Source organism: Prionailurus viverrinus, chromosome C1 (assembly GCF_022837055.1).
Source record: "Prionailurus viverrinus isolate Anna chromosome C1, UM_Priviv_1.0, whole genome shotgun sequence".
NCBI classification, from domain to species: domain Eukaryota; kingdom Metazoa; phylum Chordata; class Mammalia; order Carnivora; family Felidae; genus Prionailurus; species Prionailurus viverrinus.
Genome location: NC_062568.1, coordinates 199,537,310 through 199,563,354, shown reverse-complemented (window position 1 = coordinate 199,563,354; position 26,045 = coordinate 199,537,310). Strand labels below are relative to the sequence as shown.

General features: G+C 51.2%; 1 protein-coding gene across 1 annotated transcript; it reads left to right on the top strand.

The window, feature by feature from the left end:
• Window positions 1-1,873: 1,873 nt before the first annotated feature.
• Window positions 1,874-25,154, top strand: CDA (cytidine deaminase). Its single transcript, XM_047873775.1, has 4 exons — window positions 1,874-2,093; window positions 13,596-13,707; window positions 19,000-19,057; window positions 22,686-25,154. The coding sequence occupies exons 1-4, from the start codon at window positions 1,940-1,942 to the stop codon at window positions 22,800-22,802; spliced, it is 441 nt and encodes a 146-aa protein (XP_047729731.1). The 5' UTR covers window positions 1,874-1,939; the 3' UTR covers window positions 22,803-25,154.
• The last annotated feature ends 891 nt before the right edge of the window (window positions 25,155-26,045 follow it).

Here is a 26,045-nt window from a genome sequence, read left to right as displayed (position 1 = left end):
AAGTGCAGGTAAAGAGCTTTGCAGAGGCCAAGGCCATAACTTGCCTGGAGGCCATCCAAGTTCTCTTGATGCTATGGAACCAAGGAGTCCAGCCCCAGTCCTGGGTAGGTCTGGGCTTAGCTGGTGTGAGTCAAGACAGGGCAGGGGACAGGAACAGCACCACCCACAGGGGTTTCCGACAGGCCTGGCAGGCCGGCAGGGCCTCTATCCCTTGTCCTGTTGCAATTATACTTGGCCCCCAAAAGCCTTAGAATTATTTCCATGTGTAATGGGTACACATGGTCCCCAGACACCCTTTGCTTTCTTTCCCGGAACCCTAGGAGAGGGCCCCTTGGGGTAGCTGGGTAGTGCAGGGACAGAGAAGCCAGGGGGACACGGTTGGTTTCTCTGCCAGCGCTGCTTCAGATCCAAGAAACTGCACTAGATGCCAAACGTGTAGAACTAGAAGAAAATTCCAACAGCAGGCAGGAAGGAACCAGCTGCTTCTCTAAAGGCTGGATGTGTAGAAAGGGGGTGGGAGAAACCTGGAGGGAAGAGGAGAGACGAGGGGAGAGGAAAATGAGGCCAACTTTGCCCAGTTTGCCTGTATCTCTACATGGTGAGAGCTCCAGGCTACAGGACACGAAGATGCTGGGCTGCACAGCCCAGAGATGTCAGCATGCAGGACAAGGACACCCGGCCTCATTTTCTCCCCACCTTCGACCTTCCCCCCTTCCTCTCCCCCACCCTCTATCCAAGCCCTCAAAGAAGCTGCTGACTCACTCCTGCTTGCTGGGGGTCTGTGGACATTTGGACGCCTCTGGACACTCTATCTGGTGTTCTCTGCCTTTCCTATGTGATCTTGGCCAAGTCACTTAATGTCAATCACCCGATCTGCATGGAGTCACAAAGCGTGCTATTGTCATGATGTCCCAGGACCCTTTAACCACGCTCACCGTACGCACATTATCTCATTTGATCCTCACGACAACTCTGCAAGACACTGTGAGTGCACCCACTGCACAGATGAAGAAACTGAGACCGCAGAGAGAGGTGGTTATTAATTTCCTAAGGTTGTATGGCTAATAAATGGAAGAACTGGACTTCAAATTTAGGTCCACTAAACTCCAAAGCTCAAGCTCTTCTATAATCCGAGGAGGTAGAACAGAGATGATCACTATCCTTGCTGTAGCAATGACGAAACTGGCTCAGAGAGGTCAAAGAACCGGCCGGTGGTTGCACACGTGGAAAGTGGTGGTGTCAGCATGCAAAACCCGTTGCTTTGGCCACCAACCCAATGTTCATCTTGCCAGCAAAACAAATGACGAGGCGTGAGTCGATGACCTCAGAGGTTCCCTCCGGCGGGGATACTTTTAACTTCTGGGTTAAGACCGGAGTTGGAAGGAAAATGGGTGAAAATGGAGAAGCAACTTGGTCTTACTGCTTTAGCTCACGCTCTGCCTCAGGAAGCCAGAGTGGCTGCTCCAGTTCTGCCCTTTCAACCTCATCACATCCCCCAGTGAAGGAGAGGGTCATTCAACAAACAGGGGCATTTCAACCTTTGGAGCTTGGACTCCCCAGGACTCACCCTGACCTTGACCCCCAGCAGCCTCTTTCCTGAGGAGCGCGTGTCCACAGTCGTCCCCTCCACAGGGGCACCCATGTCCCGTCCCACTGGCCCCTCAGTGCGTCAGCAGTGAGAGTGGTCCCCAGGGGGAGAGGGGGAGCCCGCGGGGGCACGGTCGCATTCTTCACGCTGGGCCGCCCACCACACTCTGGGACCCGGACCTGCGGGGCGGGAAGGGGGCTGGGAGCTGGGGGTGGGGCGGGAGGTCCCTCTCCAGGCCCCGCCCAGCGCCCCGCAGGGACGCGCGCCGCGGGGGGAGGAGCCAGCGTCGCGCGGGCCTGGCCCGCTGGCAGGGGCCTGACTTCTGCGCCTCCGCCGCCCTGGGGCACAGACATGGCCCAGGAGCGTCCCGCCTGCGCCCTGGAGCCCGAGCTCGTCCAGCGGCTGCTGCTCTCCTGCCGGGAGGCCAAGAAGTCCGCTTACTGTCCCTACAGTCACTTCCCCGTGGGCGCCGCGCTCCTCACTCGGGACGGGAGGATCTTCTCCGGTAAGGACGGCGCCCCGATCCCCCCTCGGCCGCAGCCCGGGCAGGTGGTCGCAAGAGGACGGGCGGGAGCCCGCAGAGCAGAGGGCAGCACTGGCCGCTCCCAGTGACGCTGCCACTCGCCCCTGCCCTGCCTGCTGTCCCGGACCGTGGGGAACGCAGGTGCTGCTCGGATGCAGCGACGTCCAATTCTTAGAAGACTGGGAAGCCAGAGGTGGGACGGGGAGGGAAGTTGGAAGGGGAGGCCATAACTCAGTGCTGGGGGGAGGGGGGAGAGAGTTGATACTTTCTGAGAGACACACACACACACACACACACACACACACACCCACCCCCCCCCCCCGCCGTCTTTGTGGCGCCCTCCTAAGGCTTCCCCGCGCACCCACTGACCTCCGTGTTATGCCCACTTTTCAATGAAGAAACTGAGGACCAGAGAGGTGACACGACTTGGTCAAGGTCGCACGGGGCACTGGGCGTGGAACCCAGGGCTGAGATCCCCCAGACCCTGCTTTCTTCGCGTCACCTGCTGCGCTAGGAAAGAAAATGAGGAACCGAGGCCAACAGCCGGTGACTTGTTAGTGGACTTCAGGGCTTGCAGAGGGCCTTGGAGGAAGCAAGGAGGCCAGGCGAAGTTTGGGTGACCAGCGATTAGTGCTGGCCTGGGGAGGGTGGGAATTGGAGTCAGCACTAATCTGTTCCTAAGCTCCTTTTCTTTGGTTTGTTGGTTTTATAGAGAAAGCTCGCTCGAACAAAAGTTCAGACTTGTTTTCGCTAAGCTGGGAGGCATTTTCATTCAAAAGAGCGGGGCACCGTGGTGAGGAAGTGGCAGGGAAGCCATGCCCCTCCCCTCCACTCTGGGGGCAGATGAGAATTGGCACAGTGGGCAGACGGGGACACCCAGCCCTGCTGCCCAGAATCTGCCTCTGCCTGACAGCAGCAGCTATTTAAAGGAAAAGAAGCTCACATGTGTGCCTCTAATGGGTAACCTCCAGCAGCCTGAGGCCACTTGTGGGCCACTCACCCCCACCGCCACTCAGCTGTGAGCCTAGCTGCGAGCCCCCGCCTCCCCTTGTACAGTCCCCCCCTCTGGGCTCTCCTTGCTGTTCCAGTTATCTCTCACCTTTGAGGTTCTTCCCGGTTTCACGAGTTACCTGAATCTCAAACATCTTTGAGCAGGAGAAGTAACCTTGAGTCCCTACGTGAAAGGGTGGTGAGGAATGCTCTCCATTGACACAACCCGGCAATCGCAGAGAACGGAACTGAGGCTCACAGGAGCTAAACGCCCGAGATCACAGAGCTGGGATTCTAATCCGGAGTTCCCCTGACGCCAAGGTGGCTACTCTGTAGGGAATCCAGACTCTCCATGTGTCTAGTGCGAATTCAGGCCTGGCCCGGTGGCTCAGATGAGTATTAAACATTAACCACCACCACAAACAACACTGCAGCCCACACTGCCCCGTGGCTCCAGGGTCTTAAACATCGAATCAGCCGTTGGTTCTTTCCAGTGCCTCTTTGCATGGATTCATTCATTCAGCAAATATTTGCTGTGTACCGTGATGTGCTAGGTAATGTGTGGGCCAGGCCCCGGGGATAGCGCCATGAGCAGAAATGACACCGTCTCTCCCCCTATGGAGGTCCCTCCTCTTACACAGGTCATGGTTCAAAAGGGAGGCCTCGACCGATGACTGCAGGAGTGGTTGAATGAGGTGAGCAGGAGTGTGGCCTATTTAAGTTGCGGGAAGGAACCTGGTTGTGCAGTGGGGATTTAGGGATGCCCCCTGGGGTGGGGCGAAGGCCCTGGATTAGGGGCTGCTGGGTTTGAATCCTGGTGCTGCTCTTTATCAGCTGAGGGATGCCAGGCAACACCCTTCACCCAAATGTGCCTTACGCATTTGTCGAGCCGAAGACGGTGTGCCCACCTTTCTGGATGGCTCTGAACAGAGCTGCTTTGCCTAGCCCAGCACGGCACCAGGGTCCTCCCCGATGGCTGGTGCCTGTTATCATCAGCCCTGGAACCTCAGGTTGTGAGGCTTTAAGCAAGTCGATGCCTGTAAAGTGACTAGCCCAGTTTCTGCCGCAGTGGCTGCTTCTCCTTCTGTTAAAGGTATTGTTCTATCATTACTATTTGGAGGCAGCTTCTGGATGACTTGTGAAGGCCAAGCATTGCCACTGAGATTTGATGAGGTAGGAAGTAGGGAACCAGGGATGTTAAGAAGAAGAAGAGTAACATGAAAGTAGAGAGTTCAAGGACAGTTGGTCTGACAGGTACTCAAGGAGGACCAAGACAGAGGAGAGAGTGTCAGGGGGAGGATGTCTGTCTTATTTGCTGATCGTCCACAGGACCAGCGCATTGCCCAGCCTGTAACACGTCCTCCGTTGAGGTTTGTTGAGTGTGCGAATGAATGACTCAGGCTGGGGCAGTGGCCATTGGAACAAGGAGGAAGGAAAGACCTGAGGAAAACCGTCTGGGACAAATGGACCGGGCTCGGGATGAGCAGTGTAGAATGAAGGAAAGGAATATGGTTCTAGAGTTTCAGCTAGGTAGACCAGGGGCATGAGGAGGCACTGACCAAGGTGGGAGCTGGAGGCAGAGCTGGGTGGTGCTGAGGACACCACGGGCAGGGACCGACGGCAGTAGTAATACCTACAACACACTGATCATTCACTAAGCACTTGGTGTGGAAGATCTCTTGTAATCTCACAGCCACCACATGAAGGGAGACGATGCGTGTCACGTGTTGTAAGTGACAGAAACCAAGCAGAACCGTTATGGGCAAGAGTAGATGGTATCTCCAGGACAGTTGGATCCAGGAACTCCGATGTCACCATGTCCTTCTTTATCTTCCTGGGTGCTTGCTTCTTTCTCTTATCCTGTAGGTGGGCTTTCTCCAGGCATCAGGGGACATGAGTGCAGGCAGCCTCTGGTCCATATTCTTTTACAGCCTCAAAAGCAGAGAGGAAAGAACTCTCCTCAGGGTGCCTGGGTGGCTCAGTCAGTTAAGCATCCAACTGTGGCTCAGGTCATGATCTCACAGTTCGTGAGTTCGAGCCCTGCGTTGGGCTCTGTGCTGACAGCTCGGAGCCTGGAGCCTTCTTTGGATTCTGTGTGTGTGTCTCTCTCTCTGCCCCTCCCCCACTTTGTCTCTCTCTCTCTCTCTCTCTCTCTCTCAAAAATAAAAATTAAAATTTTTAAAATTTTTTTTAAACATTTATTTATTTTTGAGACAGAGAGGGACAGAGCATGAACAGGGGAGGGGCAGAGACAGAGGAAGACACAGAATCTGAAACAGGCTGCAGGCTCTGAGCTGTCAGCACAGAGCCCGACGCGGGGCTCGAACTCACAGACTGTGAGATCATGACCTGAGCTGAAGTTGGACGCTTAACCGACCAAGCCACCCAGGCACCCCAAACATTAAATTTTGTTTTAAAAATCAAATTCCCTATTTAAAAAAAGAAAGAAAGAGAGAGAGAGAGAGAAAGGAAAGAAAGAAAGAAAGAAAGAAAGAAAGAAAGAAAGAAAGAAAGAAAGAAAAGAAAGAGGAAAGAAAGAAGGAAAGAAAGAAGGAAAGAAAAAGAAAAAGAAAGAAAGAACTCTCCTTCACTAGCTGGAGATGGAAAAACTCCAGGGAAGAGCTTTGATGGGTCCATCTCCAACCACATGCACATCCCTGGGCCAATCACTGTTGTCATGATAGAGTAGTGTGATTGGCCCAGCAGCACATCCCTTCCCAGTGGGGGCTGGGTGGGTCTGTTACCACAAGAAGGAGTGTGGAACTGCTGGAGCAAAAGCCCAAGGCACCCTCTACGAATGAGACAACTGAGGTCGTGCTCTTTCTGCCGCCCCATTGCCACAGGGTGCACATGCAGACAGGGACAGAGAAAGTGTGCTGAGAGAGGGGGACAATTGGAGGGCATTTAGCCAGAATCCCTGGATCTCCTTCTGTAGATGGAAAGGGAGGGCAGATGGTAGTAAGGCAGGGCCTGGAGAGGGGGGGACCTAGAACAGTCAGAGGAAACCTGACAGGGCACATGGTGGGGGGGGAGGGATTAGAGACAATTGGGAGGCAGAGAAGGTACAGCTGGATTTAGATGCTGTGAGTTTGTAGTTGATCGTGGGACGGGTCTGCCCAGCTCGTGACTTTCTCCAGCTGCACCAAAGCCCAGCCCGTGTGGAGTTTCCCTCCTCAGAGGCCACCGGTGTCTCATTCAATTCAAAAACAAATCTGACAGCCTTGTTGTCATGATCTTGTAATAATGGTCCTTTCCCCTCGATGCTGACTGACCAGGGCCTTGTGCCCTCCCGGGGTTGGGCCACCGGGAGGGTGATCGATCCCAACAGTTACCTTCTGTGGTTGCTGTGGGAGAGCTGTGGGGAGAGGAGGAGCCCACGGGGGGAGGCAGAGCTACAGAGGGAGAGGGGGGTGGGGACACAGAAGAGATGGGGCAGCAGGGGGTTGGCAGGGGCAGCCAGTGTCTGCACAATGCCAGATAGGAGGTGGCAGAGGAGAGTCATGGAGACCACTCTTTCCTGGCACCCCCCCAAGGGATGGGCGAGTTTGTCCTTGGGACACTGGTCTATCTCCCTCACTCCTCCCTGGAGGAGCTTCACACTCTATACGCCCCTTCACCATTTAGCGGAAAAGCCACTTTACTGGATCAGCTGTCATGAATTCTGAGAGGAACAAGCTGCATTTCTAAAAAGATTCTTAAAGATGTCCTGGTCAATCGCTGAATCCAGCTTGTCTGGGCTTTAACCTTTAAATCTGGTCCTTCATCACCTTCCCTTAGGCCAGCCCCTGGCCTCCCCTTCTCCTCCAGGACTGCTCTCCAAGCACCCTCCCCACCCCTGACCCCTCATAGCACTTCCTGGTAAGTCAAAGCAGGTGTCTCTAACTGGCTTCCTGTCCGTACAGCCCTCCTCACACCCACCACACCTGTCTTCCCAGCTCATCCATTGGTCCTCTCCACTGTCACTCAAAAACAGCTGATTACGAAGAGGAGCTTCACTAAAACCCCTGGCTCTGTAGTTGAGCTCGAATATAATTCATATATGATACTGTGTGTTGCCTGTGCAGTGGGCTGGGAGGTGGGAATGTGGAAAGAGTGTAGTATTGCTTCAAGCCCGTGGATGTGACATTTTTCTGGTTCAGTGATTCTCAAATACGGTCCCAGACCTGTAGCCTCAGCACCTCCTGGGACCTTGCTGGAAATGTGAATTCTTGGGATCTGACCCAGACCTACTGAAGCAGAAACTCCAGGAGGAAAGAGGAAGGTTGAAAAAAAATTTTTTCTTTTGAGAGAGAGAGAGAGAGAGAGAGAGAGAGAATCCCAAGCAGGATCCACACTGTCAGCTTGGAGCCCGATGCAGGGCTCAATCCCATGAACAGAAACCAAGAGTCAGATGCCTAGCCAATTGAGCCACCCACGTGCCTCTGAGAAACCTCTTTTAAGAAGCTGTCCAGAAGATGCTGACGCCCGCTGTGTGTGACAAGGACCGCTTTAACTGTATTTAGGTCCCTCAAGAGAGAGGGTGCTCAGAAGCACTGCTCTTTTCTCTGGGTGGCCAGGCCCAAATCCCCTCTTTGGAACTTCTTTCCTTGCTAATGGCTTGATCACATCTGACCCTCGCCCCGCCTTAAGCGCCAGACCCACTCTAAAACATGTCCTCGCTGAACTGCCATAGAGAAAAAGGACAGCCCTTTGTATCTGACAGGTCAGGATGTGAGTCCAGGCTCCCTGCCAGCAACCTCAGCCTTTACCTTCTCTAAAATGGGGTTATAACAGCCTCTGCCCTACAGGGTTGTTAAAAGGGTCAACGACACGATACAGATAGAAGTGTTCCACGGAGTGCCAGGCAGATAAAAGAAAAACAATGAAAGAAAAGAAAAGAAAGCAGTAATGACAGCCCTATCACCCTGGTGTTATTTGGTCCAATCTTACAGTTGTGGATTCCTAACTTGGCATCATACCAGCCCGTCTCGCACGTGTGTTTCGGAGTAAGCGAAGGCCACACTGGCAGTGGCGTTGCTTTGCCTGGCTAGACGACAGCCTGTTTTCTGCGCGAGGGAAGCAAAACGACCTTGTCTGGCCTTTCTCGATCAGAGTACACGGCCGAGGCCTTTCTTCCCATTTTTTCTTTTTCTCTTTTTGAACAAGAGGAGGAAACTCCACTTGAACTTGCTGGAGGCCCCACATGAAATTAGAACTTTGCACCTTAGAGGTCTAGCACCCCAGTGGGAAATCACAGTCATTGAAGTGCGGAGAGAGTCTCACGGGCCTCATTGTTCCAGGCCCTGGGCATTCTGCAACCCAGGAGCCCCCGCCCTCAGGAGGTTTACACTGTGACCTCAGAATTAGGCAATAAAGACGTTCATTTCAGGAAAGTGTCAAGGGCTGTGATGAAATTAAAGCAGGAGAAATGGACCGAGAGGGTAGGAGGCCATGAAGGGAGGAGGCACTCTGAGACAGGATGACCATGGCAGGCCTCTCTGAAGAGGGGACATTTGAGCAGAGACAGGAGTAGGGTGAACCATAGGCATGTAGGGGAAAAGAGTTCCAGGCAGTGGGAACAGCCGGAGCAAATGCCATGTTTCAGGAGGGCGCTTGGCATCCTTGGAGAACAGCTGGAAGGCCGGCAGGCCTCAAGGGCAAAAGGAGATGAAGTCTAGGAGGTAGGCAGGTTGGCACCAGATTAGGTAGGACCTTGTCGTCGTGGAAAGGATTTCAAAGTGCCTGAAGGACAGAGGCAGGGCCACTGTCACACCTTATCCAGCAGGAGTAGAAGCTCAGCCACACAGGCCTAGAAAGTCCAAAAAGCTGGACTTTTGTGCCATTAATAGCAGCAGCTGGGCCACTGCCGAGCGCTCAGTCTGCGCCGCCACGCTTTGTGCTAATTGCCTTACGTGGGTGGTCTCAACTCCTCCTCGCGCGAGTTCTCCGAGGAAGGCGCCATCGCTTTCATTTTACAAATGAGGATACTGAGTCTTGAGGCGGTTTTAGTCTCTTGCCCAAATTCTCAGGGCCAGTGGGGCAAAGGGTCCCAGGGGCCGAAGAGAACCCAGGGGCTCTTTCTGCAAAGCTCTGTTTGGGCAGTGGGGTGGGTGAGTGGGCTCTGGCCCTTTGAAATTTTTAGACACAGTTAAGGGAAATTTCTCTCGATGAGGCCACTCTGAATTTCAAATGCAGCCACAGGCAATTGTCCTGAGGGACTAGCCTTCTGTGAAACCCAAGATTTATGTGAATCCCGCTTAACGGGGAAAGTGTCGCTGAGGGACAAGGCAGGGCTGGGATGGTTGCCAAGACAGGGAATGAAGTGGCGGGACAAAGTTAGCAAGGATCTTACTCTGGGAGAGGCAGAAGTCAAATGCAGCCAGGCCAAAGTCAGCAACAGTGGGCCAGGGCAGGCAAGGGCATGTTTAAAGGAAGTCATTTCAGGCAGGCATCAAGGAACCTGGCCGGGGAGACTCGGTGGGGAGCAAAAGAGGCGTATTCATTTATTCATTTAACTTCCGTTGACCCTGAGAGAGGGCCGGTTATCCTGGCTATCGTGACTCATATAGGAATGTGAACAGAGCTTGGTGGAAGTCAAAAACATGTGGCGTTCAATGAATGTCTCAATCATTACTTTCAGGGTTGCAACTCCCTGATCGCTCTTGGTCCCGTCTCCCAGCTGTATTAACTGACATCTGTGTGGTTGTAAACAACAGACCCGCCCGCTAACTAGTTTAGACAAAAGGAGGGAGTATTGGCTCCTAAAAGTTGGGGAAGAGCTGGCGCGTAGCCGGGCCTTCGGGGGCAACTGCGCCAAGCCAGACCCTTTTCCAGTCTCTCTCATCTCATCTTTCATCCATTCTTTAGTGTGTCCATTTCATTGTCTCCTAATGGTCTCCGTAATGAATGGAAACCAGGCCACGAGCAGGTCTCAAGCCCACTCGGTCTGCGAGAGAAACAGAAGTTCCGGCACAGAGAATTCTGACTGGCTCAGTGTGGGTAAGGTGCCCGGCTCTGATTGGCCCAGTGAGTTTGGTGCTCAACTCTGATTGGCCCAGCGCGGGTCAGGCACGCAACCTTAGACCAATAAAAAAAAGTCACGCGAGAAAAAGATGGCCGCTCCCATCTGTAAGACCCGTTGAGAACATAGGTGAGGGCCGTTCCCCTGGGGCGGGGAAGGAGAAAGGTGCTACGTTGCGGAAACAATAGATGCTCGCTGTCATCTACCCTCTGGTGCCCAGTAGGGACACCCGTCCTTCTTCCCAAAAGTGGAATTCCAAACCTGTTCCCACCTAACACCCCACAGCCAGTCCATGTGCCACTGTTAGTGAACACATTTATCCTGTCCTAGCAAGACACTTGCAGCAGAGGTACCCAGCCCAGGGGATGGCAGGGTGGGGCAGGCCCTCTAGTGACATCCATTCCTCGCCATCAGTTGGACATGAATACCTGCGATCCTGAGAACCATGATGATGTTTAATGGAGCAAATGATTAATCGAACCCCTCCAAAGAACATCCATGTAAATAATGCAAGGACAGAAAATTCTGTGGGCAAAATATATGAGGAGATAAGGACCAAACAATTTCCAAATTTGGTGAATTCAGGAGAAACAAAATCCTGCATAATCACTTAGAAAAAGGGAGTGCCATAGGTAAGGAACAGTCGCAGGTGATGAAACAAAATATACACAGTGACTGGAACACGATGGCTGCCTAACTTCTTTCATCTAACAGGCCAGGGGGTGGGCTGCAGTGCTGGGCATACGGACTGTTCTGCTCTGCTGTGTTCCACACAGTTGTTCAGGCGATCAAATTCCTTCTGTCTTGATGTCCTGCCATCCTTAGATGGTGTCCACATCCACGTGTTCAAAACTGGCACATCCATGTTCCAGAGCGTGGGAAAGGGAAAGATGAAGCGGGGGAGCAAGCATTGTCCCCACAAAAATGTCATCTGGAAGTTGTACCCGTTACTGCCATTCATATCTTGTTGGCTAAAACTACAAGGCTACACGAAGTTGCCAGGGAGGCCGGGAAATGTGGTCGCCGGCTGGGTAGTCATGTGCCCCAGTCAACTCCAGTGGCTTCTAGTGGGAGAGCGAACCTTGGGAACAGTTAGTCTTTGCCACAGAACTGGCTGTGGCCTGTAAGTATCTGTGTACATCCTTCCACACGTGGAACCCACTTACCACCTTCCTAAGGGAGGCAGCCCAAAGTCCCACTCAGTCACTGCATCCAGCTCTAAGAGCAGGATCTCGAGGCGGAGCGGTCTCCTTCCTCAGGTGTAGATGTGGCCCCGCTGGCCTACTGGCCCCAAAACTAAAAAGTAATCACCCACACCTCACTTCACACTCCCACAATATTCAGTGTGGAGTGGGAACAGGAAAGAGTAGGACAGAGTAATAGTCACCAACTTTCCCAGCAGGAAAAGGAGAAGAACAGGGCACACACGGTGGCCACCAGTCTGTGTAGTTATCAAACTTGCCAGGCAGTTCTTGTGAGAAGACTCCCCACCCTGGCATGCACTCTGCCTTCCCTTTCTGCCCTGGCGGCAACCCCTTGTCCCTGTCCACTGGGGACCCAGGCTCTGCCCTCTGGGAGCTTCTTCCCTGATCATCCTGTCATTGGCCACACATCTGAAGTGGGTTTTGGAGAGAGTGACCTCCTTGGGGGCACACAGCTCTGTCAGCTCACTTCTGATGGTAGGGTTTGGGGGACCCAGGAGTTTCTTTAGGGACTGAACGATCACAGGGTTTAACAGGGCAGACTTTTGGCTTCTCTGGCTAGCCAATTCTATCTAAAACTTAGAAACCTTCTGGTCTGTTTGCTTCCAGTCATTTCTGAACTGGAGTACCACACCCAAAGATCCTTTCTCGGCATAGTTCTTAAACCTGCCAACTCCCCTTTTTTTTTTACTGACTGGCTTCCCTGCCTGGCCCATCCCTGGGTCCTTTTGATGGTGACTGCCTTAAGCCTTGAAACAATAGACTGAGAAGGTGACACCCTTCATCAGCTCTTTGCCACAGGGCTGTTCCCATTGTCAGGTAGAAAGATCCCATTGGTAGGCAATGAGTAACATAATCTGCCCTCCAGGTTATTGCAGGGTGGGGCTTTATCAAATCATCTGCCACAGAGTAACAAAGCCAACAGCTCTCCATCTTGCCACATCTGTATTGCCCAAGTCCATGTGTTTTAGATGTTTTTTATTAAAGCCACATCTCACTCTGAGTCCAAATTTGTCTATCAGTTAGATCTAGGTAAAGCTGCTATAACAAAAATCCCCAAATACAGTGAGTCCAACATGGCGGAATTCTCTTCTCTCACATAACAACTCAGAGTAGGCAGTTGTGCCAGGACAAATAGGCATCTCAACTCTGCTCTATCCATGAGTTGGACCAGGGTCCCTAGTGCCTTCTCTCTTGTGGCTTCTCCATCCCTATGATCATAAACCACATGGTCAGAGCTGTCCCACCTCATCCCAGCCTGTAGAGGGTAAAAGAAAGGAAGTAAAGGGCAATCAATCAACCTCTTTACAAAAAATGTGATCCAGAAGTTTCCCACCTCACTGTGGGCCACATGCCATTGACCAAAACTTAGTCACGTAGCCATACCATGCTGCAGAGGAGTCTAGGAAATATGTTCTGTAGCTGAGTGGCCATGTGAGCAGCCATATTGGAATAGGGGGTCACTCGTATTACTTAAAGGAAGAAGAAAATACATCCTGGGGAACAATATCTCTGCCTCAGAGAGAAAGGCAAGCTATAAAGAGCACATCTCAATAGTCAGGAGGAAGCCCAGCTTCTGTGGGCATTTGTTCACGGCCTTACCTCCCTGAAAATGGGGAGTTTGTTAGTCAGCCAATCTGAGTATGCCAATGTTTTATGTCATTGGGAATAGGCTTTGCCCCTTGTCCCCCAGGAACGCTCCTGAAAGGGACACTGGGGAGAAATCCCTTGCTGTGAACTCTGCTACCTTAGCAGCATGCCTCCCATTGGAGGGCTGGGATTGCCCTAAGGCTTGTGCAATCACAGACACCTTTTGCAAAGCTTGGGAGTTCCTTGTTTGTTAGTTTGTTGGTTTTGACAGTTCGTTTTGCGACACAATTCACGGGGAACTCGGTTGAACTCTGATAGCTGGTCAACAGCACCGAAAATTTTGCGCAGGCCCAATCGTTGAACCTTCTGTCTCTTAGATCTGGGGCTGGGGGCTCTGCTCATCTTAAGGCTCAGTATCTCCCTTGGCCTTGACGTTTGCTGGGGCGATGGGGCTAGGTTCATCTGCTTGGCTCTGCTGCCCCTGCTCCCGGGCTGTGCTTCAAGACGGAGGCATTGGGTGAGTGACAAGGGTGGGTGTTCTGGGAAGGGCCATGGCACCAGTGTCCCAGCACTTCCTGTCAAACTGCCCACTCTGAGTAACTGGTCCCTCCCCGCGTTGGAATGGGGTAAGCCTCTTACTCAACACCTGCCATGGGAAGTAGTTCTTCTGGAAGTGTCATTGGTTCCCTCCTCTCTTCTCAGGGTGCAACATTGAAAACGTCTGCTACCCAATGGGCGTCTGTGCGGAGCGAACCGCCATCCAGAAGGCTATCTCAGAAGGGCACAGAGAGTTCAGGGCAATTGCTATCTCTAGGTAAGTGGTGGGAAAGGCAGGCTGCTGCTGTATTCATCCATCTATTCCACCATCACTCACCACACGTGTGTCATTCATCCGTTCATTCATCCAACACATTTATTCTGTACTTCCTGCGTGCCAGGCACCGTCGGGCTTGACAGAGTGCCGAGGATAAAGAGTTAAGTCAAAAATGGACTCTGCCCTCAGTGAGCCTACAGAGCAGGTAAACAACCGAGGCACCTCTAACTCAAGGGCAGGTGGGGTTTTTGCTCTAGTGACAGTACAGACAACAGAACGCCGACAAGATACAACAGAAAGGCAGCATAGAAGCCTAAAGCCAGAGGGACCTGAAAATCACTTGGTATAGACCCCCTGGCCACTACCCCCATTTTACAGATGAAGAAACTGAGGCCCAGAGAGGTTGAGCAACTTTCCTGGGAATTCATGGCAAAGCTGAGACCAAACTACATCTCTGGAGTCTCACTCTGGGCTCATTCCACGGCACCATGCTGTGCCAGGAAATCAAACACTCTTCCCTGCTCTCTTTGAGCTGCCCCTGGATCCTTCGCTGTGAGAGCTGACTACTGCCCTTGGCATTGCCCACCTCTAAGTGCCAAGAACCAGGCTACCAATGCAAGCTGGTGGGGTGACAGCCAGGTAAACCCGGGTTACAGTTCACACACTAATCAGAGTCCAGCCCAGGTCCTGGCTGAACAATAATAGCATTAACCTACTCTCTCTACATGCCCCAAACATAAATATCCAAGTTCCCATGTGCAGACCCTCACAGGATGCTCGCTGAGTTCTTGTTGGCCCTGGACCCAGACTCAGTGGCTTCAGGATTTGAGCATGTGAGTGGGCTCTTTTACTAATTTGACCCTGTTACGCTCCCGATTTAGTAGTGAGTTGCTCTTGTGTGTACCTTTGCACTGTGAGAGAGTTTTCTTAGCAAACTAACGGTGCAGGGAAAATGCCACGGGAAATGTTTCATCCACCCAGAAAGTGGGTGCATGACTGACCAAGTATTGGTTTTCAGGACATCCAGGTGCACGGGTTACGTACTAGGAGTGAAGCACCTCTTCATTGTGGTGGCGCTAGAGGGCCTTGCTGGCAGAAATGCAAGGCTCCAGAAATGCAGGGACCCAGCGCAAGGCCAGCAGGGGCCGTGTGACAGAAACAAGCTCCCGTTTCTTCATAGCTTTGTCTCAGTCTGGTCCCGAGGCGGACCAGGTTATTGAAGGTGATTTTCCTGAGTAACTGAAGGCAAGGTGCACTTAGGGAGAAGGTCGGTCCCGGCTTCCCAGAGCCCTCCCTGTCACCAAGGTCTGTCCTGGCTTCCCTTCGGCTTTGGGAGGAATAAATGAGGCCATGCTGGGAACATTTTGTGCAGATGAGCAGAGCTCAGGATGTGGATTGCGCTTTATTTAAAAGGGGGGAGGGGAGAGTAACTCAATTCCAAACCTGATCCAAGAAAATAATGATATTCTGGGTGAAAAAGAGGCCAAAGTCAACAAAAGGATAATGGCACGGTGGCCTTGCTCTGTTTAGAATGTTCTAAATGAAACGCTCCTTCTCCTGGTCATTATCTACTTTTTAAAAGGACTGGGCATCGCTAGCGATGGTTGGCAAATCTCCTTATTTACATAAAACCTGCATTTTTCTAGCCACCCAACTGCTCTGCTCCAGGGATTCAGCCTGCACCAGCATCCCGGAGCCAGAAATGTAGTCATTATTGCACTAATGACTTGTTAAATTGAGAGCGTGGGGTTTACAAGATGAGTGGAGAGTGCCAGCTCCCTCGTTAACACTGACGGGTGTGAACGGTTTCAGAGAGCCCCTTTGAGATCTCCAGAATGCAGAGTGTGGAGCCCAGGCTGGGCTTTTGCTAATGGGGAGTTAAGCTTGTCCCATGGGGGCCCCAGCATAGCCATCAAAGCGGAGAGGTTTCCAGCCCATCGCGTCTGATAAGGATGGCCTCAGCGCGTGACCAGAATCAGCACAAAGCAGGGAAACTGTCAAGCCCAGCACAGCACAGGGCAGGAGAGGTGGTAGGCGTCCTGCTGCACCCAGTACGTTCTGGGATGCGTCTTCCTTCAGCCTTTTGATTCTTACTCTAGGAGGGAATGTTGAGTAATGATTAAAAACCCTGGCTCCAAGGTTAGGAAGACCTGGTTTCACATCCTGCTCCGCTGTTGCCCGCAGTTGTCCTCCGCTGAGGATCTGAGCTCAGCTTTTCATCTGTAGAAAGGAGGAGAGGAATGCTGACCCACTGGGCTATTGTGAGGATGCGGGAAGTGATTTCTGTAAAGGTCTTGGCCCAGAGTAGGCAACAGATTAAAACTGTTGTTTTAGGGACGCCTGGGCGGCTCAGGTGGTTAAGCGCCGGACTTCGGCTCAGGTCATGATCTCACCGTTTGTGGGTTCGAGCCCCGCATCCGGCTCTGTGCTGACAGCTCAGAGCCTGGAGCCTGCTTCCGATTCTGTGCCTCCCTCTCTCTGCTCCTCCCCCGCTCATGCTCTGGCTCGCTCTCTCTCTCGCTCGCTCTCTCTCTCTCAAAAAATAAATAAATAAAAAGAAAACTATTGTTTTAACCTTATCCTTAACTACTTTTGCAAGCTGAAGACTACCAAAGGCAGGGTCCACAGATCCTGGGTTCAAATCCTGGTTCTGCCACTTAGTAGCTCTGTGACCTTGGGCAGGTCATGTCGTCTTTCACCATCTATAACGTGAGGACAATAAAAGTATCTACATAGTCCCTACCTTATGGGGTTGTTAGGGGATTAAATGAGTCGATGGACCTAAGGTCCTCAGCACAGTGCCCGGCACAGAGAAGGGCAGTGTGAGGTAAGGGTAAGCCAGTGTCGTGGTCAGGATCTCTCTCAGCTCTCAGAGCTACGCTGCCTGGAAGCCATATCTTGTGACTTTTGGTGGTTGAAGCCTAAGCCAAATCCAACTTCCCACTGGAATGCATGTTCACCCCACCCCCTTGAAGACCCTAATACAGGTCACTTTTTCCAGGGAAATGTTCTTTGGGAAGCTGGCCACGCATGTCACAAGATTGAGAAAGGAAGTGGTGAGCTTGGCAGGGGCCAGATTATATAGGGCCTTAGCGGCCACGGAAGGGAGGTTGAATTTCACTCAGAGCACCTCTCCCACGGTCGTAACCACAGCCTGCCTGTGTCATAGTACTAACATGCAGACTTTATCTCCCCTCCCAGACAGTACTAGACCCCTGAAGGCAGAGATTCTCCGATTGGTCTTTGTTTCCTTTCCCGTGCCTGTCTGGCATGGTCAGTCTGTATGGAAAGAAGTAAAACAAAATAACACAGAGTCTAGCCTCCAAAGATCCTATGGAAACCCGAGCCGGAGCCTGGCAATCACAAGGGTTACTTTGGCTGTGTGTGCATCCTGGGCAGGGGTCCCCACCCTCTCACGTCCCCGTGGGCTTTTGTTCTGAAGCTGGGAGCATGCTCAGAGGGGACCCACCTTTCCATGGAGCAGAACCTTTCTTTGACTGGAATCCCACATACGACAGCGAGTCATCATGAGGATAAAATAACAACCCATCACTCTCTCCTCCCTCAGCTGCTTTATGCAGTTCATGCCAGCTATGGCCATATCCACTTGACACATGGTTGGTTGGTTTGTGGTCTGGCTCCTCTCACTAGTGAAAATCTCCTGAGTGCAACGAGTTTCGTCTATTTTGCTCATTGCTGTATCCCCAGCCCTGATAGTGCCTGGTACGAAGCGCCAATAAATATTTGTCGATTAAAACGAGGTAATGGGGGCGTCTGGGCGGGTCAGGGCGTTAAGCGCCCGACTCTTGGTTTGGGCTCAGGTCACGATCTCGTGGTTTCATGAGTTCAAGCCCCACATCGGGTGCTGCCCTGGTGATGCGGAGCCTGCTTGGGATTCTCTGTCTTCTCTCTCTTCTCCCTCTCTGACCCTCCCCCACTCATGCTGTCTTGGTTTCTCCCAAAATAAGTTACAAAGTAATAATAATAACTTAAAAAAAAATAAAATGGGATCCTGCATTTCAGTGTTTCGCTGGATGCCTGGGACATTCTAGGCACATATCAAGTAAAAGGATAATCATTGTTAATATATGTAATTTTAAGTTATGGTATATAAGTTATATATAATAAATCTGTATATCATAAGGCACTGAAATTCAGACAGAGCTTATATGTGTAAAGGAAGCAGAACACTCTAAAGTTTACAGAGTGCTTTCTGCCCTTTATTTCATTTTATCTTCTAGCATTCCTGGGAAGTAGGTGACATGATTTCTCTTGTTTTACAAGCCAAGAAATGCACGTTGGGTGGGTAAAAACGACTTGGTTCAAGTCACACACGGTTAGCGAAAGGAGGAGCTGACCAAAAACTAAAATTTAAGCCCAGTGTTCTTGCAGAGATCTCACAGAGCTGTGCGTCTAGAAGAGCAGGGACGATGGTGGCTGCTGGCGTAACCTCTGGTCCTCCGGCAGGCTTGGCGGTTCCTACTGTTCAGTTCACCCTTCGTCCTGCTCAGAGCTGGAGGACTGCCTGTAGGTGCCTCGATTCTGAGAGGCGAAGGAACCCGTTTTTCTCTTTTGACTCACACCGTTTTTTTCATGCCACAGGGCCTTTGCGTATACTATTTCCTTTGCCTGCAGCACAGAAAAACGGCGGGCCTTCAGAGTACCACCTCTGTTAGTTACTTAGTTTCACTGAACCTGTTTTCTTGCAGGTAAAATGGTCCTTCTGACACTCAGGTTGTCCTGGGAATTCAAAGAAATGGATATCGAGTGCCTGGCACAGATCTTGGCACACAGTAGGTGCTCACTAACGGTGATTTATGAACTCTGCATTTCCTCCAAGGACCGCACCGAACGCCATCTCCTCCACAATATTCTCTGTTGTTCCTCAGGCAGGGATTGTCTCCTCTCACTGTGCATTCTTATTGCATTTTGTTTAAAACGGTAACTCATTTAGTTCTCTATTTGTCCACCGGGCTGAGCGATCTCCCGAAGCCCAGAGACCAGTTCTTCTTCACCCTCGTGTTTCTGGAGTGTGGGCGACAGCAAGTGCCCACTAAACATTTTCCAAACGCGCTAATGAAAACAACGGGCCTGCCCGTGGCCTTGCCCCTTTGGAGGTGTGGAAAGCCACCTGGTGTTTCTCCTGAGCCTCTGCGACACCATGCGTCTGTGAATCAGAAACTGCTTGGCGGGGGTTGACTTCTTCAGGCCAGAACTCAGGGCCTGCATTTCAGTAATTGTCCTCATGCCTCAGGAGAGATTGACCCATGTTGGATTCTCTTTTTCCCGCAGTGACCTCCAGGATGATTTTATCTCACCATGCGGAGCCTGTAGGCAAGTCATGAGAGAGGTAAACACCTTTCTTTTCTGGGAAATATAAACTAGGTGCCTCCCTGCCTTTCTAGGCCGTGGGAGCAAAGCCAGGCTGCCAGCCAGGTCACACAGCTGCTGTCCTGTTTGCCCTGCTGGCTGACATCTAAGCTGTCCCAAGCCTGCGTGAATCACTGGAAATTATTCTTTCATCCAGTAGCTACTTGAGTCAGTATCTACTGTGTGCCAGGCCTGACCGAGCTCTGGGGAGACAGCAGTGAAAATACAAGCCAGGCCTTGCCGTCATAGTCCAGTCTAGTGCAGGAGGCAGACAGACAACAAATAAGGAGCAACATAAACAGAGTTTCTGAGAAGGATGAGGGCTGTGGAGAAGAGAATGCAGAAAAAGGAGTCAGAGATCAACAAACATTGGCCCAGGACAAATCCAGCCCCCCACCCCTTACTTTTGTAAATAAAGTTTTATTGGCACACAGCCACGCCCATTTCTTCATATTTTGTCTGTAGCTGCTTTGGCCCTGCAACAGCAGAGCTCAACAGTTCTGACAAAACCCTGTGGGCTGCCGAACCTAAAATGTTTCCTGTCTGACCCTTTACGGAAAAATAGTTTGCCAACAACTACTTTATTTTTTTTTAATGTTTTTAATTAATTTTTGAGAGAGAGAGAGAGAGAGAGAGAGAGAGAGTGTGTGTGTGTGTGTGTGTGTGTGTGTGTGTGTGTGTGTGAGCAGGGGAGGGGCAGAGAGAGAGGGAGGCAGAGGATCCAAAGTAGGCTCTGCAATGACAGAAGAGAGCCCACTGCAGGGCTTGAACTCACAAACCATGAGATCATGACATTTGAGCAGAGAGATAAAGAACGAGGCAGACAAAGGTCCACAGGAGGAGATTTCCAGGCAAAGGAACCAGCAAGTTTAATGCTCATACATTTGGTGAGTTTGATTAAGTTGGAAGAGGGCTAAAGAGGCTAGAACGCGGCAAGTAAAGGGTAGGGGTGACGGGGCAGGGCCTTATAGGCCACGGGACAGAGGGGATATTGTATTCCAAGAGCAAAGGGAACTGAATTGTACCCTTAAAAATGGTGAAAAGTAGATTCAATGAGAGCCAGGCTGGCTCAGTTGGTTAAGCGTCTGACTCTTGATTTGGGCTCAGGTCATGATCTCACAGTTCATGAGATCAAGCCCCACGTCTGGCCCCGAGCTGGGCATGGAGGCTGCTTTAAGATCCTCTGTCTCTCTCTCCCTCTGACCCTCCCCTGCCTGCCCTCCTTCCCTCTCAAAACAAAACAAAACAAAACAAAACAAAACAAAACGGATTCAATGAGTTCTTATTCTTGACTCAGTGGAAGTTTTTTATGCGTGTACATTTTGGGGAGGGGTGGGTTGTCAGCTTTCACACACTCTCAAAGAGGTCTGTGTCCCCCAGAGTCCCAAAAGGTTAAAGCCACCGTCTTGGAGAATCCCACAGGCTTGTGAGCTTCCATGTGACATCATCGGTCCTTCTAAATACAGCATCTCACTTAATCTCCACCCCAGCCTATGAGAGAAGTGTGGGTGGTTACCCCCACTTCTGAGAGGAGTAAAATGACCTGCTGAAGGACACACAGCCAGATGGTGGTAAGCTGGCATTCATGGCCAGTTCTGGCTGACCGCAAGGTCCATGCTCCTCACAGCCGCCTCCCTGCCTTTATGGTTCTATGACGAGACAAATTCTTTTCAGCCACAGAGGAGATGTCATGGTGCTTGTTTCACAGGGGCTTCTGCTTTGGAGTTGTTTAATTCTGGGGAGGTGGGGGTGGGGAGAGAGGGGGTAACAACCCCTTTCATTTGCCTTGGTGCCTTGGGCTTTCAGAGCATGTGTCGAACAATGCAAATATCTCCATGTTCTTTCTGCTTCTTGCCAGGCCTGCCAACCGGACACGGTTAGCAGAACTCCCTTCCCAAATTCAGCTGAAAATGCCACCATAAAGCCACTGAGTTCACAATATGGACGTCATCGCCATATTGGGGGCAGGGGGGCGGATTAGAGGGGCAGAAATGGCTGCCCAGCACCTTGTCATGTCCAAGGCCATGGAAGGAAACCACATCAGGATGCCAGCCCCCTGGCTCCCGAGGCCCCAGCTTGGTCCAATTGCTCATTGCTGTTTTCTCCAGGCAGAGTAGACGTTGGCAAACGAGAGAAGGCGGATGAAAAAGCCGAAAGGAGGGAGAGGCAAAACTGAAACCAAATTGCAAGGAACAAGAGAGGAAGCTCGGGGGCCGGGGACCTGGCGCTTAGAGTCGCACTGCTCGGCTTTCATCTGTATCCTCAGGCAGAACCTGCCAAGCAGAAAAATTGCCTTCTTTAAAGCATTAATTAAAAAAAAAAAAAAAAAAAAGAAAGTAAATCCAGGGGTTCCTGGATGGCTCAGTCGGTTAAGTGTCCAACTCTGGGTTTCGACTCAGCTCATGATCCTGCGATTTTGTGGGTTTGGGCCCTGCGTCAGGCTGTGTGCTGACAGTGCGGAGCCTGCTTGGGATTCTCTGTCTCCCTCTCTCTCCACCCCTCCCCTGCTCGCTCGCTCTGTCAAAATGAATAAACGAACATACAAAAACAAAACGCCGAAGACTGATATGCCTGGAAATGATGTAGTGGTTCGGACAGAAGCACAGTAGAGCTGCAGAGCTGAGCGGTCACGAACAGCCAAGTAACCAGTAAGAACGGCTTCCATTAACTGAGCACCTACTGTGTGCTGGGCACCGTGTACAGGTGCCTTCCACCCATGGTTACACGACAGCCAGGCTGAGCCCCAGTTTGTTGAGACCAACTTCGGGGCTCTGCATCACACACAGCCGTCTTCCTGCCTGATAACGATCCTCGGTTCTCAAAGTCATTTCACAGATCAAGACACGGAGCCCCAGGGAGTTTAATCATTTGCCCAAGATCAAACAGCAAGCAGGTGGTAGCTCCTGGGAGTGGGAGAGACCAGGGGTGGGGGGACAGATTTGGGTTAAAATTTTTGCTTTACTGGTTTTGCCCTGCTAAGCCTAAAATGGGAATCGTAATAGCACCTACCCAGGGGCACCTGGGTAACCCGGTCGTTTAAGCTTCTGACTTCTGCTCAGGTCATGATCTCACAGTTCGTGGGTTCGAGCCCCGCGTCTTTCCCTCTCTCTCTCTCTCTCTGCCCCTCCCCCACTTGCACTTTCTCTCCCTCTCAAAAATAAATAAATAAACTTTAAGGAAAAAAAAAATAACACCTACCTCCAAGGGCAGAGAGCGAAATCACACGTGGGCAATATCTGGTGTGTGGTGAGGCAGGCAGGCATCTGCTCGTGCTTGTGAAGAGAAGGTGCTTTAAGGAAGCAGATCTTAGCTGTTGTTTGTCACAGCAGGTGCAGGTCTGGCCCTGGGGGTTAGATGTTGTTCCTCTGAAGCCCTGGGTGGGTCTCTCATCATAGAACAGATCACTCGTTGCCTTTCAGCAAGGTGCCGAGCACTTCTACTAACTGCTCGACAGACATTCTCTTGGTGGCTCCTTCCCCATTTTACAGATGAGAAAACTGAGGCACAGAGAGGAACGTTAGACAGAGGTGGAGCCAGACTCCAATCCAGGTCAGTCCCAGCCCCTCGGTCACGCTGCCTCCCTCACGCTGGCTTTGCCTCTTTTCCAGTTTGGCACCAACTGGGCTGTCTACATGACCAAGCCGGACGGCACATATGTTGTCAGGACAGTCCTGGAGCTGCTACCTGCCCCCTTCGGGTCCTTGGGCCCGCAGAAGATCCAGTGAAGGTCGGAAAACACCCACCACCTGGAAGAGCCTGGGTTTTCACGTGTGCTTGAGGAGACAGCCGCCCGGAGAACTTGATGAAGATGTTCGCACAGGCCTGGGGACATCGGCCAAATGGGCCCCAGCCCTTCCGGGGGCTGGGCAGACAAGGCTTTTTCCAAATTACACTCAAGCATGACGGTCTTCACCTGAACCGATAAAGCGTTTCATTCCATCCTGGGCCAACGTCCCTCCTTGCAACCCACCTTGTCCTCTCCGGGACAGGACCACCCATCCCTTCCTTCCTTTCCTCTGGTCCCTCTTTAAAATTCCAGCCAAGTCTGGACCTCTTCCCTGTCAGCCTTCCCAAGGTCCCATCCTGTTCTGAGTGACTTTTCTAATTATAGACATCACGGAACATCCCGATTCGGGAGTGCATGTTTTGCTCTGTCTCTATCATTGTTCACAACTCTTAGGACGACAGTGCGATTTGTCTTTATAGAAACGCCTGGATGTTTTCTGCTGGGAGAGGAAATGGGCACCGTGGAACCGTGCACCCTTTGGTGTGGAGAGCTGAGTTTGTAGGCTCTTGCTCCCCCAGATGGGAGGCCCCGCTGGGCTGGGCCAAACTGCCAGTGGCCATTTCTAGAATTTGTTTTGGGCTCTCCGGGCATCGGATGCCATCCACCTGCATGGTTGTAGCTGAGAGATTCCAAAGTATAAAGAGAAAGGCATGAGTTTGTCTAGACAGGGTAAAAATGTATCTCTGAAGACCTACTGTGTGTCTGGTACTATCACATGGATTCTCTTTTTTATTTAAAGTGCTCAGCAGCTCAGTGAGGTGGGTACCCCCCACCCCCGCTTCTTATAGACAAGGGCACTGGACTTGAGAGAGGTTGACTGACTTACCCCAGGGCTGTAGCAAAGCTCAGGCCCGAATCCAGGTCCTGTAACATCTATGAACCCATTTAGTCCTCACTTGTCGAACTTAAAGTCTATGTCCTCACCTTATCCATGAGCAAATCGGAGCTCAGAGAGGTAAAGCCACTCGCCCAAAGTCACACAGCTAATTTGTGGCAAAGCTGGAATTTGAAATCAGGTCTGTCTGAGTCCAAGTGTGTTTTCCGTTCTCCCACGGCTGGTATTTGGCTGCCTCTATTTATACCCTTTATATGGCAAATACTGCAGAGAGAAAGATATATAAGAAGCAGTCTCTGCCCTTGAGCTAACTCCCGGTCTGACAGGAAGAGAGGTGTAAACAGGTCAAAGGCACGAAAATATAAACTGTGATCCAGGCGGATACCGAGTGCAAGGTGGGCACGGTGGAGGTGCCATGCTGCCTTCTGGGGTTGTGAGGAGGGTCAGGAGGGGACTCTTATTGATCTATTGGTTATCAATTTCGTCTCTCTCTTTCTCTCGTGAACACACACAGTTAGGAAGGTGAGGACTGAATAAGGGAAGGAGCCAGGCTGGCCCTCTAAAGGGGGCTGATGGCTCTGGGTAACCTTCCCGGAAGTTGGCCTTGGGACCAGCCTCACTGGCTGGTAAGAATAGAGCATTGATTTCCTCTTTCCTAGGCAAGCAAATTGCCAGGGTCACAGGAAGTGGACAGGTAAGTCACCCCTTCCCCATGAGTTCTTTCTACTCATTTCTGGAGCACCTGCAGGTGTTGCTGTCTGGCTTTTTCACAACACACCCAGACCTACCTGCCGCCATCTTGAGAGGCAGGAAGGTAAAACTCTACCCTGCCTTTCTTGAGGAATGGTTGTTGGGGTCCTAAGCACGGTCTTCTGAATGTTCTCAACAAAGGGGGATGGAGAAAGAAAAAAAGAAAATTGGAAGAAAATATACCAAGATGTTGACGTCAGTTCAAATTCTGGTCAATGGGAATCCAGATTTGTGATTTTTTTTCCTTTGTACATATCTGAATTTTTTAAATTTCCAAAGCATTAAAAAAAATGTAATAAGAAAAAAATGAGAGAGCACATGGGTTTCAACTTTGGAGTTAGCCTCCAAACTGTGTGGCCTTGGGCAAGTTATTTCATTACTCTGAGACTCGATTTCCTCATCTATAAAATGGGGATAATGGAGTCACTGTGCAGATGGAATGAAATCATGAGCCCAGTGGTGGACCCTCAAGAAGTTCTTTTAATAAATCAGCCATTACTTTTATTAAGGGTGACAAATGTTGGTCCTTTGAAGATGGATTTGATTGGTACCAACAAGCCAATCCATTCCTTTAACAGTTATTGATCAGATGCCTACTGTGTTCTAGGGCTGGGGTGAGATCCTGGGGACGCAGCAATGAATAAGAAAAAAAAAAAAAATCCCTGCCCGCACGGAGCTCTCGGTTATAGTACTTTATGATGAATATCACCGAGGGAAAGACTCTGGAGTGGTGGAAAGACTCAGAGTGGTGCTCTGAGTGGAGCTTGCCTGAGAATGGGAAGGCGGCCCTGAGGAAGGATGTTGCAGCCAGATCACAAGAAGGGTCATCCGGTTAGGGAGCGGAGCTTGAGGAGGGGCAAAGACTGAGGACCACCTGAGGCACTCAAGCCCAGTACCCTTACACTTTGTGCAAACAGACTGGGGAAGGCAACCCTCAAAGAAAGATTCCAGAATTATTTGAACGATGTCCGCTTGGAAAAACAGCACTTATTTGGCTAGAGAGAAGCTGGGATGTTTGTTTAAAATCAAAGGGCTTTTGGGGCGCCTGGGTGGCGCAGTCGGTTGAGCGTCCGACTTCAGCCAGGTCACGATCTCGCGGTCCGTGAGTTCGAGCCCCGAGTCGGGCTCTGGGCTGATGGCTCAGAGCCTGGAGCCTGTTTCCGATTCTGTGTCTCCCTCTCTCTCTGCCCCTCCCCCGTTCATGCTCTGTCTCTCTCTGTCCCAAAAATAAATAAACGTTGAAAAAAAAAATAAAAAATAAAATAAAAGGGCTTTAATTTTATGTCCCCTGTTCTGAGCGCCTGCAATTTCAGAGCAGCACGTGCTCTGTTATTCGGAGCTGTCTGTGTTTTTTAGGACTCTGAAGCGGAGTCCCAGATTCCCAGGGAAAAAAATAGAAACAGAAGCATGTATATTTCTGCTTCTCTTGCCAGCTGTTGCTAATTGCTTATGTAAAATATAAGGTTCTTTAGGATTTCCTTTTAGTAGGGAGGAGAGCATGACTATAATTGATGGGCACCAGGGGTACTTTGGGTGCCTATGTTAGAAGTGAGGCTACGGGGGTGCCTGGGTGGCTCAGTCGGTTAAGCATCCGAC